Source organism: Haemorhous mexicanus, chromosome 28, assembly GCF_027477595.1.
Source record: "Haemorhous mexicanus isolate bHaeMex1 chromosome 28, bHaeMex1.pri, whole genome shotgun sequence".
NCBI lineage: Eukaryota > Metazoa > Chordata > Aves > Passeriformes > Fringillidae > Haemorhous > Haemorhous mexicanus.
In genome coordinates, this window is record NC_082368.1 from 3993605 (window position 1) to 4012460 (window position 18856).

At 52.2% G+C, this 18856-nt stretch overlaps 1 protein-coding gene and 1 long non-coding RNA gene across 3 annotated transcripts; one reads left to right on the forward strand and one right to left on the reverse strand.

The window, feature by feature from the left end:
- Positions 1-948: 948 nt before the first annotated feature.
- On the forward strand, positions 949-10860 carry CCR7 (C-C motif chemokine receptor 7). The gene is made up of 3 exons (XM_059869466.1): positions 949-1260; positions 6167-6216; positions 7515-10860. Exons 1-3 carry the CDS (start codon positions 1251-1253, stop codon positions 8577-8579), a joined length of 1125 nt encoding a protein of 374 aa, XP_059725449.1. The 5' UTR covers positions 949-1250; the 3' UTR covers positions 8580-10860.
- A 3485-nt stretch (positions 10861-14345) lies between these two features.
- Positions 14346-16296, reverse strand: LOC132339208 (uncharacterized). Of its 2 annotated transcripts, none has more exons than XR_009489617.1 (2): positions 16104-16296; positions 14346-14935 (listed from the first exon to the last, which is right to left on the reverse strand). It is a non-coding gene; the product is annotated as an uncharacterized LOC132339208 (long non-coding RNA). The 2 variants fall into 2 exon arrangements; XR_009489616.1 differs by having other exon boundaries at positions 14346-15091.
- Between the last annotated feature and the right edge of the window lie 2560 nt (positions 16297-18856).

Genomic DNA, 18856 nt, shown 5'->3' on the forward strand with positions numbered 1-18856 from the left:
CACCCTGCCCCTGAAAAACCCAAAATCCTGACCCTGAGTACCCCAGCAGCCTGTTCCCTCAGCACCCCAGAAGGGGCTCAGAACCACAGCAGCACTGGGAAGGATTTGGAGTCAGGCTGGGACCATATCGAGGGAGGGTCTGAAACTGGATCTGAGTCTTCAAAAAGGACCTAAGACAACCCACAGAAGCCTCAAAACTACCTTCAGCTTCAGCTGTGCTTAATTTGGGCTGGGATTCCATCCTGTGGTGCCCTATTTTTCCACCTGGCTGCAGTAACTGCAATGACATAGCATAAGACAGAAAGGACAAGGCATCAAAGGCATCATTCTAGAGAAACCTGGCTCAGGAAAACAGCAAGTTTGTGAGGAGCTGGAGACATTTCTGTCTGAGAGACAACCCCTCTATCTGAGGGGTCTGTTCCAAGAGCAGAGCCCTCTTTGACACCCAACCAAACAGAAGTGGGCTGGACAGGTAGATCCAAACAAAAATCAAACACCAAACAAAATCCACTGCTTTGCCCTGGAGGAAGGCATGACACTGAGAAAGTGCAGAGCCTTTTGGGGAAGACAAAAATACCCTGAAAGAGAAGGGGGGAAGTCACTGAGCTGCTGACAGTGTAGGCTGGGAGAAGGACAATGGGCTATAAGTCATGGGCAGTCCTGTGCACTGAGATTTCCATCCTGAGCAGCCTTCCCAAAGGAGGTCTGGTAGGTGGGATGGGATGGGATGGGATGGGATGGGTTGGGATGGGATGGGATGGGATGGGATGGGATGGGATGGGATGGGATGGGATGGGATGGGATGGGATGGGATGGGATGGGATGGGATCCCCTGTGTCCTCCAGCACTGAGGGCTCCACAGATGAAGCAGGATTTGCTGGAGTGGGGAGGTAAGAAAGAGCCTCCTTCCCCTGTTTGCTTCACCAGAGACCATTCCATGTGTCAGTCCAAAAGCAGAGCCCTCTTCACTTCCCCAAGGGTCAGTGACAGCTCTGGGTGTGCAGAGCACTCCAAGGCAGCACCTGAGCACCCCAGAGCTCAGCTCAGCTCTGAACACATGAGAAGGAGGAGGAGGAGGAGGGTCTACTGATCGCCAGTGACATCAGGGTGCCTGTGAGCTCCTCACAGGGGTGCAGGAAGTATAAAAGCAGAGTTCCCCGAGGAGGGTCCCTGGCAGGAGCTGGGGAGGCAGTGCTGGAGTGGGGGATGCTCTCGTTACCTCTGTGACTGGATCCTGCTGGAACCACACCATGGATGGGGGTGAGTACCTGGGCTGCAGCCTTGGGCTGTGTCTGCAGCTTTATTAATGATGCCCAGTCCCTGTCCTGTGACACAGGAGTGGAGCACTTCTATTAGAGTATTTAAACAGTATCAAAGACTTTCGTCTTCCTCATTTTTATTATTAGAAAAAAAAAAAAAAAAAGCATGGTTCTGTTTTAGAAGCTCAGAAACCTCAAATCACTTCAGAAACAAACACAAAAAAGAGGTTGGGAGGCAATTTTAAGGGGCCTTTTTGTTCGGAAGCAAACGGAATCTTGCATAATTCACACCTTTTCTTCTGTGTTCTTAATTTAAAAAAAAAAAAAATAGAGAGAGAGAGAGAGAACACTCTCCCTGGCAATGTTTTAATTCAGTGAATCAATCGAGGAATTGGGAGAAGAAGAGCTGAGATTGTTCTCTAAGTAAATCCAGCCCTTTGCAAGTTATTTCTATTTTAAAATATCTGCAGGAGCACTGGGGGAAGAAGGATGTATTGCAGATGCAGATGGTCAGGGAGATGGATGCAAGAAGCTCTGGGGAATAAAGGAAGCTCTGGGGATGCTCCAGGGATGCAGGAAGCTCTGGGGGATGCAGGGAAAAGAGGGGGCAGGTCCCACAGGACCCTCCAGGCAGGAGCAGGGAACGAGTCAAGGGAGTTTTCTTTCTCCTCAGAGCCTCTGGCAATCAATGGCTTAGGAAATTCCTGAATTTTGGAATGCCTGCATCCAAACAAACACCAAACTGGACCTGCCCACCACACATCATTCCTCTTGTTTCAACTTTTGGCCTCTGCATCACCCTGTGGGTGCTTTGTGGGCTGCTCGTTCCAAGGGGTTCAGTACCTGGGGGCAGCTCCTGGGAAAGGTTAATCAGGACAGGGAAAAGAAAGAGTTAATGAGAACCTGACCAGATTATGATCATGTTCCTGCTTTGGGTTTTTTGCTCTACTATTGTATTTCAGGTGAATATTTCATTTTCCTGGAAGATGCTCCACCGTGGTGCTTTCTTTAAAACACACCTGGCTCACTTCTGCAGGAAATTTTTGACTTGCTTCTCTCTGCTTATCTTCTCTTTTGATTCACAGTTTCCTGAAAGGAGTGGAGGTCGATAATTATTAACTTTCTTCTGTGATAGAGCAGTGAACACACGAAATAAGAGCATGACTGTGTTTCACTGGCTCCTCTCACTCCTGAGATGACAGTGTCTTTCCTCTGCCAGTTGTGAGGAGGGCAAGGGGGAAAACAGGCTGCTAACTGCCAATAGTCATTAGATCACTTAAGTATGATTAACTTTTCTCAGAAATATCTGGTTCTTCCTCCAAAAGCCTCCTGAACTGCTGGAGAAGGGGCACCAGAAGCTGGTACATGTATAACACACCCAGAGCAGGTTAATCACTGCCTACACGTTGCTGAGGCCAGAACTTGTGCTTTGCAATTCCAGGTGGCCAAAAGACCTTCTTTCACCACGAGGGTTTGGCCAGAGCAGGTTTGCTAAAGCATTCCCAGCTCCTGCTTTGCTCTCCTGCATCCCTGAGCTGTAGCAGCAGCCAGAGCCTCAGAGCTGCCCTGGTCATTTGTGTGATTTGATTAATCACCCTCAGGGCTGTGTCTCTCTCCTCTTCCAGGCAGATATCCTGATATCAAATACTTCCACTGCCAGAGGCCTTTCTGGGTGTACCTGGTGGGATTCACTGCTCCTGCAGCTGCTCTTACCTTGCTGACCTTTGGGAGCTGCTGTGAGGGAGATCCAGATAAGCTGGGAGGGATCTGCCTGTCCAAATTCACCCCCCTTCTGTCACAGCACAGCCTGAGCTGTGCCCCAGGTGCCCACCCCAGGCACCTGAACTGGGGATTGAAAACACCTTTGCTGTTGAGGGAGCCTGAACAGCTCAGCAGCTCTCAAAGGAGGAATCCCCTCCCTGGGCTTAGTCTGTGAAGGAAAATTGTAAAACTGAGGGGTTCCCATCCCCTGTCATGACCAGATCCCTTCTTTCCTTCACTCCCATGGAGCAACTCTCCTTCCCAACTGTTTCCAGGTCCTTCAGGACAAGAATGGCCTCAGAGCAGCACCTCCTTCCTTCACTCCCATGGAGCAATTCCCCTTCCCATCCATTTCCAGGTCCTTCAGGACAAGAATGGCCTCAGAGCAGCTGGGACACAGGGGGCTGCCACGGGGCTCTAGGGCCAGGCTGACTCATTGGCTGTGGTGGGGTTCTGGTGTATTTTTATAAATGAGGTTTCTAGTTCAACTGGCTGCAGGGACTTTTGAGAGGGTTTTTTTTTTCCTCAATATTTTGAGGAACAAAACTTTAAAAAAACTTTAAGAAAATACCCACAGCAGCCAACTGCCAGGAGGTGTAAAAAGGAAAGAAAAAGTAAAGAAATTGTACCTAAAGTGCCTGATAAACTGCAGAGCAAGGCTCCTGTCATGATAACTGCTTCTGCCCACTGCCCCAGACCACAGGACAAGCTGGGGAGATGCAAGTCCTGCCCAGTCTGACTGAAACCAGTGACACAAACGTGCTCAAACTGGCACAGAGGGAGCAGGAGGCAGCAGGGCCTCTCTGGTTGTGCTTTTGCTAATGTGTAATCTGAGGTGGGGGCACAGGAGAGGGGCAGAAACAGCACGGGGCTTTCTTCATATTGAAAAGTCATTTGACATTTAAGACAGTTGAAACAGCAACTGAGAAAGGGGAGAAAAAGAAACCTATGATGATCTTCAAAGGAATGATATCAGCTGAACTGTTTCAGGAGTTGGTTGAGTCACGTTCTCAGTCCTGTTTTTCTAGACCTTCACAGGGTGATAAGAAAACAGAGCAGAGCAAAGGAGCCCTCACCAGGGCTGGGGCTGGGGCTGGTCAGGTGAAGTCAGGGCTGGACCTGGAGTTTGCAATCCAAGCCACAGAGAGCTGCTGGAGTCTGGTTTACACGGGTGCTTTTCCTCCATGGAATGAGGGTGGTTCTTCTCTGCCTCTTATCCAGCAGCCACAGGGGTAATTTCCTGGTGGGGCTGAGCTACCAGCACAGGAACTCATCACCCATCCACAGGCAGCCAGGAGTCCCAGGGAAGCCAGGCTACTTAGAAGGTGCAGCAGAAGGCTAAAGGCTGCTGTGGTGTTTGCAGAGTCAGGGACTCTGCTCCAGGCAGGAAGGGCAGTTACAGCTTGATTACACCCACCTAGTGGGTCTCAGTCCTTGGGGCTTTTAGTGTATTTCCTGTATCATATGCAAAGGCAGGGCAGCAGTTAGAAGGGGTGACAACCACAGCAGACACCAAACCTCTTCCTGCAGTCTGGGACTGATCAGAGGGAAAGCCACTGGCTGGACAGAGCAGCCAGAAGCTTCACTTCACCCTCAGTCCCTGCCTTGCACTTCTCCACTCCTGAGTCCCCTCAGGTTCCTCCTGAGTCCCGTGGGAACCCCTCAGATCCCCCCAGGAGAGTTTGGAGAAGGTGAGGGAGGATGAACACAACTGAGCACACAGCTGCATGAGCATAAAAGATGAAAATAAAGGGGGAAGGTGGGACAGAGCTTCTAGGAGGCCTCAGGGGAGGTGCTCACACAGGCTTGGGGATGAGCCACAAGATTTCCCACATGGCTGAGGGTCTCTCTGACCCACACATCACCCTCAGGTATTAAAAACATCCCCACTCCCAGGTAACTCTATCTGATATTAGGGAAGCTGTTGCATGTGACTTAACACAGGGACTTGGTGCAGCTGTCTGTAGTTGGAAGTTCATCACCCTGGTGCAGAGCAGCATGGGCAGGAACCTGGCACAAAACTGAAACCAAGCAGAGCTGGGTCCAGCAGACACTGAGCACAGGAATCAGACACACTCATGAACAACCAGGCCATGAAGAGCAAGGCAGAGTTCTAGGGGCAACAGGCAGCTGAAAGCCAAAGGTATCTCCTTGCTGAGCACCCCCAGAGCAGAAAACCCACGGGGAATGAGGGGCTGCAGGGACCAGCCAGTGCCTGGAGGGACATCCTGGGCCAAGGCACCCCTCAGGGAGGGACACATCTCCTCCTCACACCAGAGTGGAGCTCAGGGCTGTCTCACTGCCACCTTCCAGCTGAGCAACTTTCAGTGGCAGCTGCCTGAGGTGGATTCTGGTTGGAGCTGTAAAACCAGTGAGGAGAAAGCTTTCCCTGGCCCCTGCCCTGCTAACCACAGCAGGAAGAGCTGCTCGGCTGAGATTGCTCTCACCACCATCATACCTGGCTCTAAATTCAGTTTTTCCTCCCAGCTGTCAGCATCCTATATTTTCACATCCCAAGGCAGCAGAAGCCAACTCTTGACATTTAGAGACAAGCAATAAATTTCAGCCAGTTCCAGTTCTATCTGTCCCAGGGGAGCTGAGCTCTCCTCTGCACAGCCCAGGCACCACACGGGCACAGCTGGGCCAGATTTATGGCCCTCACAGCTGGGTGTTTTCACGTGGATTGAGCTGCACCCTCACTGCTCAGACACAAGGGAACAGGCTGCTGGCTGCCTGCAGGGGAAAATAATGGATAAAATCAAAATGGGTGCATGTGCCTGAGTTTAGAGTCCTCAGCTCCAGCCTTCACTGCACGGGGTCCTGGGCAGCCTGGTCTAGGTGAAGACATCCCTGCTCCCTGCAGGGGGTTGGACTGAATGACCTTTAGAGACCCCTTCCAACCCAAACTGTTCCATGAATCTGTGAAGCAGAGGGGCCAGACTCCTGAGGCTCCACCAGGGCTCTGACAGCAATGCTCATGACCCTGGGTTATCTTGCTGGCATCTTCCCCAGGTTCTGGTTTCCTCAGTGGTGAGGGTTCTGCAGGGTTCACAGTGCCATGGACAGCATTACCCACTACTTTTTTAAAGTAAGAACCACTGGAAACCCCCAGTCAGCCACTAACAGAGCATCTCCTTCTTCCCTAGGCAAGCAGCTAAAGGTCACCCTTGTTTTCAGCCTGCCAGTCGTTTTTCAGGTAAGATGTTTTCAACAACACTGTTGAAATCCAGCTGGTTTGTGTTGTGGGTAAAGGGAGATCTCAAAAACTCAGAGCAGCCACCCACAGTCCCAGAAATGTGTGGGGACACAGCTGCTCACCCCAGGATCCAGCTGTGGAGGTGGGAGGTGAGAGTAGAGCCCAGCTACAGAAAAACAAACAAGAGAAGCAAAACCAAGCAGGGAAAAATGGTGGCAAATGCAGTGATTTGCAGATGGCCTGGGCTGTGTGAGTCCACTCTTAGCCCCAAAATGAGCATTCCCAGTGCACCACATTGATTGCTGGGAGAAGCCAGGTCCTGCTCCCTACAAATTCCTGGTCAAGGTGCTGGGCTCTGACCAAGCCCAGAGCAGGAGAGGGATGCACCCAAGGAGGAAGAGCTCAGCATCTTCCTTGCCTGGCGCTCAGAGCACCCTGGGCCAGCAAGGAGGACCACGAACAGAGCTGTGGCAGGACCTATCCTAAACCCAGGGCCTGGTCCTGGTGCCCGAGGTCCCTCAGCTGCAGTGGCCACCCCCCAGCCCGTGGGGCTGCCTGGGGCAGAGCCAAGCAGCCCCTGCTTTTCCCTTTCACTGCTGGCAGCCTGGCAGGATGTGGTGAAAGCCAAACCTGCTGAGATGGAGAGCACTGAGATGCTCTCCGGTAAAGGGTGGGGGTATCCAGGGGAAACCTTTCATGTCTGTGCGATGGGGAGAAGGTTCTGGAGACTAATAAGTCACAAAAAGCAGGGCACAGATACCGCAGGCTCTGTCTGCCCCACAGGTTATGGCAGTGTAGGAAGATGAAACAAGAATAATCAGAACTGAAATCGGGGCCCTGAATGAGATGCTGGCCCAACACGGAAGCAGCTTCCTGCTCCACTCACTGCACTTCCTCACGCTCTCACAGGCACCTTCGTTGATTTTTTATTTAGCTGAAGGATGTTTTTTTATTTCTCACATTTTATCTGACAGCCAGCTGTGCACACACAGCTGGAGGTGGGTCCTGGAACACTCTGGAAAGCTGCCACACATCTGAGAGCTTGCAGATGTTGCTTTGGCTGAGCACAAAACATTTCTGCTGGAATTCCCACTTGGAGCCCCCCAAAAAGCCCCAAACCTCACACGTTTATAGGAAACACTTTCAGCCACGAGGTTGTGTCAGCTCTGTTTGTGATGTTGGCATGAGACAGCACTTGGGAACTCCCTGGGACTTCTCTCCAGGCTCCTTTCCTTGCATGGCCACCTAGGCAGCACAGCCCTTGTCCCAACACACTCTTCTTCTCTTTCCTGTTCTAGTTCTGTGCTGGGGACAATGTCACTGATTACTACGACTCCAACAGCACCATTGACTACAGCATGTTTGAGTCCCTGTGTGAGAAGGAGGAGGTCCGAAACTTCCGTGCTGCCTTCCTCCCGGCCATGTACAGCCTCATCTGCTTCATGGGGCTGCTGGGCAACGGGCTGGTCATGCTCACCTACATCTACTTCAAGAGGCTGAAGACCATGACAGACATCTACTTGCTGAACCTGGCTGTGGCAGACATCCTCTTCCTGCTGACCCTTCCCTTCTGGGCCGCGAGCGCAGCCACGCACTGGCTTTTTGGGAGCGTTGCCTGCAAAGCTGTCTACTGCATCTGCAAAATGAGTTTCTTCAGTGGGATGCTGCTCCTCCTGTCCATCAGCATCGACAGGTACTTCGCCATCGTCCAGGCAGCCTCAGCCCATCGCCTGCGTCCCCGGATGATCTTCATCAGCAAGGTCACCTGCGTCCTCATCTGGCTCCTGGCCTTCATCCTCTCCATCCCTGAGCTGGTTCACAGTGGTGTGAACAACTCAGAGAGCAGCCCCCGTTGTTCCATCATTGCTGATGACTTGCAGACCTTCAACACTGGCATCAAAGTGTCCCAAATGGTGTTTGGCTTCTTAATTCCCCTCCTGGTCATGTCTTTCTGCTACCTCATCATCATCAAAACGTTACTCCAGGCCCGCAACTTTGAGAAGAACAAAGCCATCAAGGTCATCATCGCCGTGGTCATCGTCTTTGTCGTCTTCCAGCTGCCCTACAACGGCGTCATGCTGGCCAAGACCATCTCAGCCTTCAACCAGACCAGCTCATGTGAGGAGAGCAAGAAGCTGGACGTGGCAGATGACGTGACCTACACCCTGGCCTGCTTCCGATGCTGCCTCAACCCGTTCCTCTACGCCTTCATCGGCGTCAAATTCCGCACCGACCTCTTCAAGCTGCTGAAGGAGCTGGGCTGCCTGAGCCAGGAGCGCCTCTGGCAGCTCACCTCCTGCCGGGACAACAAGAGGAGCTCCTTCGCCATGGAGACAGAGACAACCACCACCTTCTCCCCGTGAGCCCAGCTCCAGGCACGCCTTGGTGGAGCTTGAAATGGTTTTGGACATCTTCTCTAGTCTGAACTCCTGGCAGAGCAAGACCTGCCACAGAGAAGTCCAGGGGGAAATCCAGAAGCCTCCTCCTGTTTCAAGCAGCAAAGGCTGCTGGCCAATATCCCATGGGTGGAGAGACTTTGCAACAGAGCTGTCACTAACAGCAAAGCAAGGGAGAGGTGGTGAGTCTGGAATTCCTCCTGTCATTTCACCTTCAGCTTAGTCTTTCCCTGTCAAAATGAGAAACTCTCAAAATAGAACATTTACCCTAAAAGCGACAAGTACCAAGGGAAAACAGACATTGGTGCAGCAGAACTGTCCAGGAGCATCACCCTTGCTTTGGATGTTGATTTTAACAAGACAACAGTTCTGCAAGCCCAGAGAAATGGCCTTGCACTGAGTCAGTCCGAGGCCAACCCGCAGCTGCAGCCTCAGGCTCTATCCAACACACAGCCCCAGCTGTGGAGTATCTGAGCACACCACTGCTCTGCCTTCCCCATGAAATGTGAGACATGACCACAGCTAATGCAAAATCCATACAAACTCAAGCCATCATTTCAATTATTCTTTATAACATTGTAACTACTCGTAGCTCTGTCAGGAAAAGTACAAATTCTACTTTACTTCTGCCTGTATCCTGTTTCTGGGCTATCACCTGCTGACCTTGAGATAAATATGAATGTGAGTTTTCTCCTCCCTTCCCAGCCCTTCCAGCAGGACTTCAGCTGCCTTTGAAGTCAGATCTGTATTTCACTCATAAGCTACTGGGGAGTGTTTTGCATCAGTGCTGTCGGCACCAACAAAGGCACAGCTCGCTGAGGTTTCATCTGAACACTGTCCCACCTCTGCCAGGGCCACAGCAGCTGAACAGCAGATTACTGTCATGGAAAATCAGACCTTGGAGGAGCCCAGACTGTAATTCCAGTGGGTGCTTTTACAGGAAGAGCAAAGATTCCTGATGACAGATGAACGCTCTGGGAACTGCTGCCGTGGGACAGCTGAACGTCAGCTGGGAGGAGCTGCTGCACAGCCTATGCAGCTGTCCCTGTCCTTGTGCTGTGCTCCTGTCCCTGTCCTTGTCCTGTGCTCTGATCCCACAGCACCCACAGTACCCAGCTCTCTCAGAGCCATTGCCAGTGGAGAGAGAGGTCTCAGCCTGGAGCTGCTCCCGGGGCTGCCAGGGGAGGCATGTCCATGTTCCCCTGAACACACAGAGCCATGAGCAGCAAAACACTCACTAAACAGACATTTATCCTTTTTCAACACATGGATCCATCAGGAATGACACAGAGAACTCTCTAGTTCATGGGTTGGAGAGCATTGCTTTAGAGACTTGAGAATTAAAATTCCAAGACAGAATTCACTGGCTGGGTGTGAGACAGCACTGCCAGTTATTTACCTGGCTGCCACCAAATCTGAATAAATTCTCCATAAACCATTTACCTCTGGTGTATGGAATTTTTGTCAAGGGCTGGGATTCAGGAAGAAAGGATTCTGCTTTGTGTTACCTATCTGTGCTCAACTGTTGAGCTCATTTTCATTTACAGTGCCCAGGTAACTGTACAAAGTGCTGCTTCTCTGTCACATGAAACAGGGTGACAACTGACACTGAACAGCTATTTGCCCTTAGTTTCTTTGCCATCCTTATTTGGGCACAGTTATCATGATCTTGGCCAGAGCCAGGGACAGCTCCAGCACAGGGTATTTGCAGTTTTCCTCATCAGTAACAATATATGGTTAATGTATATTCAATACATAAAGCTGCTTTACACAGACAAAGTTCAATCTGGTCATGAATGTACCCCAAGAACACTCTGCTTCCATGGAACCTTTTCATGCAGAACCATTCACCTCATTCCAGCCAGGAAACTGCTCCACCAGCCCATGGAGCTGTACTTGTGTCCTGTAGGTAAAAGCCATCTCCCTCCTGCAAATGAAGAAGTCTTCAGGTCCTTACAGACCAGATGAATTCCAAACAGGATCACACACAGCTGCTTCCAGAAAGGAGATGCAGAGGCTCCCTCTGGGACAGCTGCAGCTGTGCCTCAGTGAGGCAGGGCTGATGTCAGAGTGCCTGGCTTTCCCTGGTTAAATTTAACGGACTGAGCAAATTTGCATCTAATTTAGATGAGTCATGTTAACGTGTTAATGTTGGCCTAAGATCCCAATCTGAGGTTCCCCATTGATGTCTAAAAACTGACTGTATTTTGCTACTTGAGAAAAATAAATTATAACAATTTAAATAAAACACTTCTGGTTTTCCATTGCATTTTCTCCATCCTTGTCCAGTCCTTGTCAGTCCTTCTGTCCTGTAAGGAGCTGTTTGGTCAGCTCAGCTTCATACCAGTGCTGCCCTCAGGAAAGAGAGCATGGAAAATAAACTAAATAGGAATATGTTGGTTTACTTCATCTGCTGATGGATTATAGAAGAAACAAGTCAGCAGCACATTAAGGAGATTTTATTTTAACTATTAACCCACCTGTCTTGATGCTGCTCCACAGCTGGATGTACCTAATGGCCACTCACCAACCTCTGAGTGAAAAAACTGAGCTGCAGCATTTTATTGTCCACATTTAATTAAAATTCAGTAATAAACCACTATGCTACTGTGGGAACTGCTCATGGGGAGAGGCAGCAGCTCTGGGCACCATAACCCCCAGCCACATCCAGGGTGAGAGTAGGAACTGCAAGTAAAACAATGAACAGAATGCTCCTGCCTGGCCTCCCCAGTTAATTTGTGCCTCAAAGCACACAGGGGGGAGCGAGGGGGGACCCATATCCTTCACAAAAAGTGCCTTGTAATTGTAACCACGGAATCAAAGAGGAAGAAACTCAAAGCACACGAGGAGACAGAAGCCTGACACTGAGTGCCAGAGCCAAGGCTCATTTCTGCTTTCACTGAAGATGAAAGTCTCACGTTTTCCCCCAGAAGAGAAAGGACAAAGTGAGTTTCAGCATCTGGCCCAGAGACTCAAGAAGCATCTCAAGAGCAGCACAACACAGCTTAAGATGCAGAACCTCAAACCCAGGGATCCTTAAATAAACACTGGTTCTCACCACAACGAGGTCCTCAGAGCCCCAAGAGCTCCTTTGTGCACAAGGCTGAGCAGTTTTAGAGCAAGAACTGGGGATCTGCAGAGAGCCACAGCACTTTTAACCAATCCCCCTGCTCCTCTGAGGCGACTGTGAGCCAAACTCTCAATGTTCAGGAACTCTCTTGATTAAGAAATCAGACTCTACCTTAAAGCCTTAACTTAAACCAGTAAAACTTACCCACCAAGCAACCACACAAAATCACAACTTGGGTCACAAATACTGCAGCCAAGTCACACAGAACTTGTTTCCAAATAGAAGAGTTAAATCCATCCACTTGGATGGATTTAACCTATTTTAGTACCTTTCACCAGCAAGAGCTGCCTATTTCCTTCCACAGCTCCAAATCTTCTTTAAAAAGCCAATAAAAAACCTGGCCCTCATTAGAGAAGGGGAAAGTTCTCCAGGCAGGGCTGTGGTTTCTCATGTGCCACCTGGGCAGCTGCGTGAGGGAAGTCCTTGTCACCCTAAAAAAGAATGAGCTGGAACCCAGTGAGGTAAACAAACCCTAAAAATAATGCCCGTGGGTGGTGGGGAAGGGTGGGGGCACATTGCACCAGTCAGAATAGCTGAGAGAGGCCATGGCTTCCTCCTCACGCCTTCTTTTGTAGGGAAAAAACCCCAAACTCCTGTTCTGGGGGTGGAGGTGTCACACCTCAGGGGAGAACTCTTGCACAGCCAACTGTCCTTGTTGGCAGAGCTGCCTGGCCTGGGGCCACCTCCCCCAGGGGCACAGAGGGGTTTTATCCATCCCTGGGCCACTGTAAGAGGGACCTGGGGAAACTGGGACAGCTGAGATGTCACCTGCCCTTTGCTGGTGTCATCACAAGCAGCTTCATGACCTCAAAGCAAGTGAATCAAAGAGTCTGACAAGGAATTGTATGGATTAGAAGGTGGCAGGATCAGCTCAGAGCCAGCTGTTGGCACCAAGAAGGGGACAAGATGCAGTAGGGATATAAAGAAAAACAACCAGATAAGCAGCATCCTGCTGCTCTCAATGACAGCAGCACAATCTAGTGGGGGTCCTGCCCTCAGCCCTCCTCCTCACAGAGCCCAGCCCGTCCTGCTCCTTCCCCAAGCCCTAAAACCAGGCAGAATATCCCTGGCTCTGTGCTCATCCCACATGTGGGAGCCCTCACAGCCTCTGGCTGAAATGAGCACAATTTCACACGTTCAGATTTAGCAGAAATCAGCAGCTTTCAAGCCCAGCTGTGGCAGCCACTGAAAGTTAATTTTTCACTTTCACTGAGACCCCGGTTCTGCAGAGCTGAGTATTGGTATTAAACCAGCAGAGAGTCAAGGGTTGATGATCAATCACCACCTGTCACTGCCCCAGCTTGTTGTACAAACCTTATTCAGGTCTGAACACATAAGGAGCCTTCTGGCTCCACGTGCAGGGCAGCTGCAGAGCCAGCCCGGGCATTTGTCACTGCTGAGCCCCTGAAGCTCCTCATGTGCAGGAACTGAAACTTCCCTTCCTGCTGCTTTGTTTTTAATTCAATTGTCTTTTAAAAAAATAAATAACAAGCTACTTTCCTTTCTGGGCTGCTGAGTGCTGGCACAAAAATTATTGTCAAGTGATCAGGGGCTTTATTGGGAAATTCCTGTGACTGAAGGACAGCACTAATGCCCAGAATCATCCTGCAGGAGAGGAAAAGGCCAAGTCATTTCCAGTGAAATACACAAAAAGGCCTTCCAGGATTTGGAGTCTGTGTGTGCTGCTCTGTACCAGAATCAGAACTTCTCTCAGCAGCTGCAGTTCCTGGATCCTGCAGGTTTTACCCACTCAGCAGGGAACGTCCCACCCGCACGTGCAGCTCTGGGAGCACACACATCTGTCCCAGCAAACCTGGTTTCAGCAGAATCCAACCCCACTGGGGCAGAACCCAGCTGCTGGGGCTGCACACAGAGAAACTCCTGTTTTCAGGGCAGAGTTGACTGATTCCCTGGGAGATAAAGTGTTTCTTCTAAGTTTTGGCCACACCAAGCAGCGAGAGAGAGCTTCAACCCCCGTGCCAGGGCGGGGAGTGGGAGAGGAAAAAAACAAAGCCCTTTATGGATGACTAACCCAGGCTCAGCTCCTGGGCTGTGCTGCATGAGCCTCTTTGAAGAGTTTCACACTTTTGCAGCTCTTGGTTCTGCCTCGCCAGGGGGACACAGGTGGGGACAAAGCTCCTGCTCAAACGTCACCCCCGGACTCCGTGCAGAGGGGGAGCACAGCAGAGCTGGGCCCCCATGGACGTGGCTTCCACCAGGCTCTGGAGGCTGGCAGCAGACCTGGAAAGGCACCAGATCTGTACAAGACTCATCCAGCTGTGCTGGCAGCAGCTCCTGGCAGGCCCCCACACCCTCCCCTCACGTGCCTGCGCAGCCCCAGCAGCCGGAGGCGTGAGGTTGTTTTGGAGCTGCAGAGAACAACTGGCAGAAAAGGTCTCCCCAACACCACAAACAAGCCCTGAAAAGCTGCCAGAGCCTCCTGCCTCCTCCACTGGGCTGCCTGGTGCAGGCACTGCCCAGGCTGTGGCTGCTGGACCAGGGAAGGTCATCGTGGAATCAGGGAGAGGTTTGGGTTGGAGGGACCTCAGGATGGGGGAGTGATGCCTTGAGAAAGCTGGCCTAGAACAGAGACTGGACAGAGGTAAAGAACAAAGCAGGGATTTATTAGGAGGCCTCCATGGATCCATCTTGGGCAGCACAAGGGCCCAGCCAAGGCTGCACCCCAGGTGAACCCAAAATGGTCACAAAATGAACCCAAAATGAACCAAAATGGTCACAAAATGCACAACCTGCCATGGGGTCTCTCACTTTTATAAGTTCTGCTCCGTTTGTATATTGGAGTTAATTGTCTAATTACAGCTCCAGCCCATCCTTCTTGTTTTTCTCTCTTCAGCCCACGTTGTTTGTGCTCTTGGGCCTGAAATTTGGATCATTTGTCCTCGGTCCCGGCTGGAGAAGGAATTGTTTTGTCTCCCTACTCCGTGAAGAGAGCTCGCCATCCCATAATATGGAACCCAGACCCACACACTAAAGCAGCACAGAACTGAAAAATAAAAAAGCTCAAACCTGAGGCGTCAGGAGCAGCCCCACAGCTGTGCCACAGGTCCTGTTCCAGCTGTGCCAGGGCACGGAGGTGATGCTCTAGTGAGACATCAGCTCTGCACAAAAGCTGTTCCTCCCAGGGGACTTCTGGAACGAGTTCCACCCCCACCAAGGACCTGCTCCTGAGCTCCTGCAGGGAAATGAGCCCCCTCTATAGTCACCCGTGCAGAAAGAGCCTTCCCTCAGAGGGAATTTCCTCCTGCAGCCGTGGGGGAGGTCATGAAACACTCCATGAGATGGAGCTCCAGTGACCAAGCTGGAAATACTTCCTTCTCCTCCCTGACATCTGAAACAAGAAAAATAGAGTTTATAGGAAAAGCCCAGCACAGAAAGAACCTGCCAAAGCACTGCTGACCTCCCCAGGGCCTGAGTGACAACCTCAGGACAGCCCAGACAGGCTCTGAGTGACCCACAGCACATCCAGGGTGAGTCTGTGGTCACCATCCCCCTTTGGCTGCAGCAGTGACAGAAAGATGGGACAGAGGACAGCAGGGACATGGTCTCCTCCATGTCCTTCCCCCATAGCCACTCTCCTCTTGCCTTGGGTCAGGAATTCCCTGTTCCTGGGAGAGGGCTCCCAGCCAAACCCCCGAACTCCGCACAGGGCACCAGGAGAGACCTCTCCTTGAGAGCTGCTGACACCGTGTGGGAACGGCTGGGAAGTGATCCACACCCCCTGCCCTCCGAGCCAGGACTCGGGGAAAACTCGGGAAAACTCCCCCTGAAGTAAAGCTGTGGGTTCAGGTTGTGCCACTGATATCACATGGAATCCCTGCGGGCAGTCAGTTGCTCGACTTTGGTTTCATTTAAATCTATTGGAAGTGATTTTAAATGGCTTTGATTCACTTGACTTTCCCCTCTGGACCAGCCCATGCCTCTTCCATGTGACTTCAATAATCAATAATCTCAGCGCTGAACTCCATCCTGCTTCCTACATCCTCCCAAAAAACGACATCTCCCACAGATCACCTCCCTGTGGCTTGTACCCAAATTTCCCAGACAGCTCTGAAAAGCAAAAATGGCCTTTTCCAGCCACCTCCTACCATGTGGGACCCTGTGGGGAAACTCCAGGGCAGCTGCTCTGGAGAAATCCCAGCCTGGAAAATGGGATTTGTCAGGCAGCAGAAGATGCTTCTTTTTTCAGGCAAGCTTTACAAACACACCCTCCTCCCCACGAGGCCTCGTTGTGCTTTTCAGTCTCTCACCACACAAGAACTGGTGGCTTCAGCTTCTGAATTTGAAGATGAACTGAGAAAAACACTGTCACTTCAGCCATCAGTGACTCGAAGACTTCTCACCTTTATTCAGGTGACAATGAACGTTGCAGAGCTGTGAATTTTGCACCGAGGTGAAGCTACGGCTGGCAGAGGCTGGGACAAAAATTGACAGCAAATGGTCCCTGTGCTGGGAGGTTCTGCCACCCTAAAACCCCACCGTGCAAACAAATTGTTCTGGAGTAATTCCTGTGTAAAAGATAAAAATCTTTTATTGTTTGAGAGTTATTTGAGAGCATCTGAAGGGGGCTGTGAGGGAAGGGAAGGGAAGGGAAGGGAAGGGAAGGGAAGGGAAGGGAAGGGAAGGGAAGGGAAGGGAAGGGAAGGGAAGGGAAGGGAAGGGAAGGGAAGGGAAGGGAAGGGAAGGGAAGGGAAGGGAAGGGAAGGGAAGGGAAGGGAAGGGAAGGGAAGGGAAGGGAAGGGAAGGGAAGGGAAGGGAAGGGAAGGGAAGGGAAGGGAAGGGAAGGGAAGGGAAGGGAAGGGAAGGGAAGGGAAGGGAAGGGAAGGGAAGGGAAGGGAAGGGAAGGGAAGGGAAGGGAAGGGAAGGGAAGGGAAGGGAAGGGAAGGGAAGGGAAGGGAAGGGAAGGGAAGGGAAGGGAAGGGAAGGGAAGGGAAGGGAAGGGAAGGGAAGGGAAGGGAAGGGAAGGGAAGGGAAGGGAAGGGAAGGGAAGGGAAGGGAAGGGAAGGGAAGGGAAGGGAAGGGAAGGGAAGGGAAGGGAAGGGAAGGGAAGGGAAGGGAAGGGAAGGGAAGGGAAGGGAAGGGAAGGGAAGGGAAGGGAAGGGAAGGGAAGGGAAGGGAAGGGAAGGGAAGGGAAGGGAAGGGAAGGACAGCTGAGGGCACTGGGCTCTTCAACATCCTCCAGGTGGGCAGCTCTGATCTCTGCTCTGGTGACCAGAGGGAGCAGCTGGAGCTGTGCCAGGGAGGTTTAGGTTGGATTTTGGGAGAGGTTCTTATCCCAGAGGATGCTCAGGCACTGAACAGACCCCAGGGCATGGTCACAGCCCCAAGGCTGACACAGCTCCAGAAGTGTTTGGACAACACTCTCGGCACAGGGTGGGATTGTTGGGGTGTCTGTGCAGGGACAAGATCTGGAGTGGATGATCCTTGTGAGTCCCTTCCACCTCAGGATATTCCCTGATTCTTTGTCAGCAAAGATTCACATGAAAATTAACAGCCTTTAGTGCAGAAACACGCTGATTTCAGGCTGCCCAAACCCCTCAGGCACTCTCTCAGCCCCTCTGTGCCCCTCCTGCATGTGTGAGGAACAAATGAACCCCCCATTTCCCCCCAAACCTACTCCCTGCAAACTGAAACCTCCCCGGCTCTGCACACATTTATCCACCCGCGTTTTGCCTTTCCCCCCTTGTTTGCATAGCAAAAAAAAAAAAAAAAGAAAAAGAAAAAAAAAGTCCTTTTTTGTGGCTTCTGCAGAAGACAAAGGAACAAAAACAACCCCGCTCGCCCCACCTATGCCAGCGGCTTTTATCTGCAGGGCCAGAGCCCACCCCCTCAGACCTTATGGAAATAAACACTCCGTGACAGCGAATCTGTTTTCAAGGAAAGGTTCCCACACCCCCTTACAAAACATTTCAGGGTTTTTTCCCCCGAAATGCTGTCCGTGTGTCTCCCCTGCACGGGCACCAGGTAGGGAACCCTCACCTGTCTCCCCTGCTGTGCTCACTTAACCCCTCCTGCCCCCCTCCCCCCCCCCCGCTCACCTGTCCCGATCTGTCCCCGCTCTCTCCTGTCCCCATCTGCCTCTCCCGCCCTCACCTGTCCTCCTGGCTCTCTCCAGTCCCCACCTGCCCTCACCTGTCCCCAACTGTCCCCACATGTTGTTATGTTACGTGTCCTCGCCTGTCCCCACCTGTCCCCGCCCGTCCCCCCCCGTGCTCACCTGTCCTCACCTGCCCCCTTCCCTCTCTCCTGTCCCCACCTGTCCCCCCCTCACCTGTGCGCGCGCACTCACGGGTCCCCCGCCTGTCCCCGCCCGCACCCGCAGCGCCCCCTGGCGGCCCCGAGCGCAGCGCGGCTCCCGCCGCCGCTGGGGGGAACCGGAGACCGCCGGATGCACCGGGAGAACCGGGCCCACCGGAGACCCCCCCGGGCCAATACAGCCACCGGGAGAACCGGGCCCACCGGAGACCCCCCGGGCCAATACAGCCACCGGGAGAACCGGGCCCACCGGAGACCCCCCGGGCCACCACAGCCACCAGATCCACCAGGAGAACCAGGCCCACCAGAGACCCCTGAGCCAGAACAGCCACCGGGAGACCCAGGCCCACCAGAGACCCCCCCCAAGCCACCAGCAGAACCGTCCCTGGCACAGGTCCCCAGAGCAGCTGTGGCTGCCCCATCCCTGGAAGAGCCCAAGGCCAGGCTGGACGGGCCTTGGAGCACCCTGGGATGGTGGAAAGTGTCCCTGCCCAGGGACAGGACAGGTGTTGAGGTTCCTTGCAGCCCAGACTATTCCATGAGTCTGTGATTTTATGGTTGTCACTGTGGGACAGTACTGCCAGGAGTGGAGCTGCAGCAGGATGCAGGAGCTGCAGATGCCACCAGGACCAAGGCTCAATTAACCTTGTGTGGTTTTCTGCCCTGTATCATCTCCCAGGAAAGTTCCTGACTCTGTCTCAGAGCTGTGTCACTCTGGGGCAAGGGGAGCAGTTGGTGCCCTTCAGTATTTTCATTAAGGGTCTAAAAGCTCAGTTTGGTGCTCAGATGTGCTCGTGCCTGCCAAGCACACCCTGTTCCCACTTCCCTTCTCATCACTGCC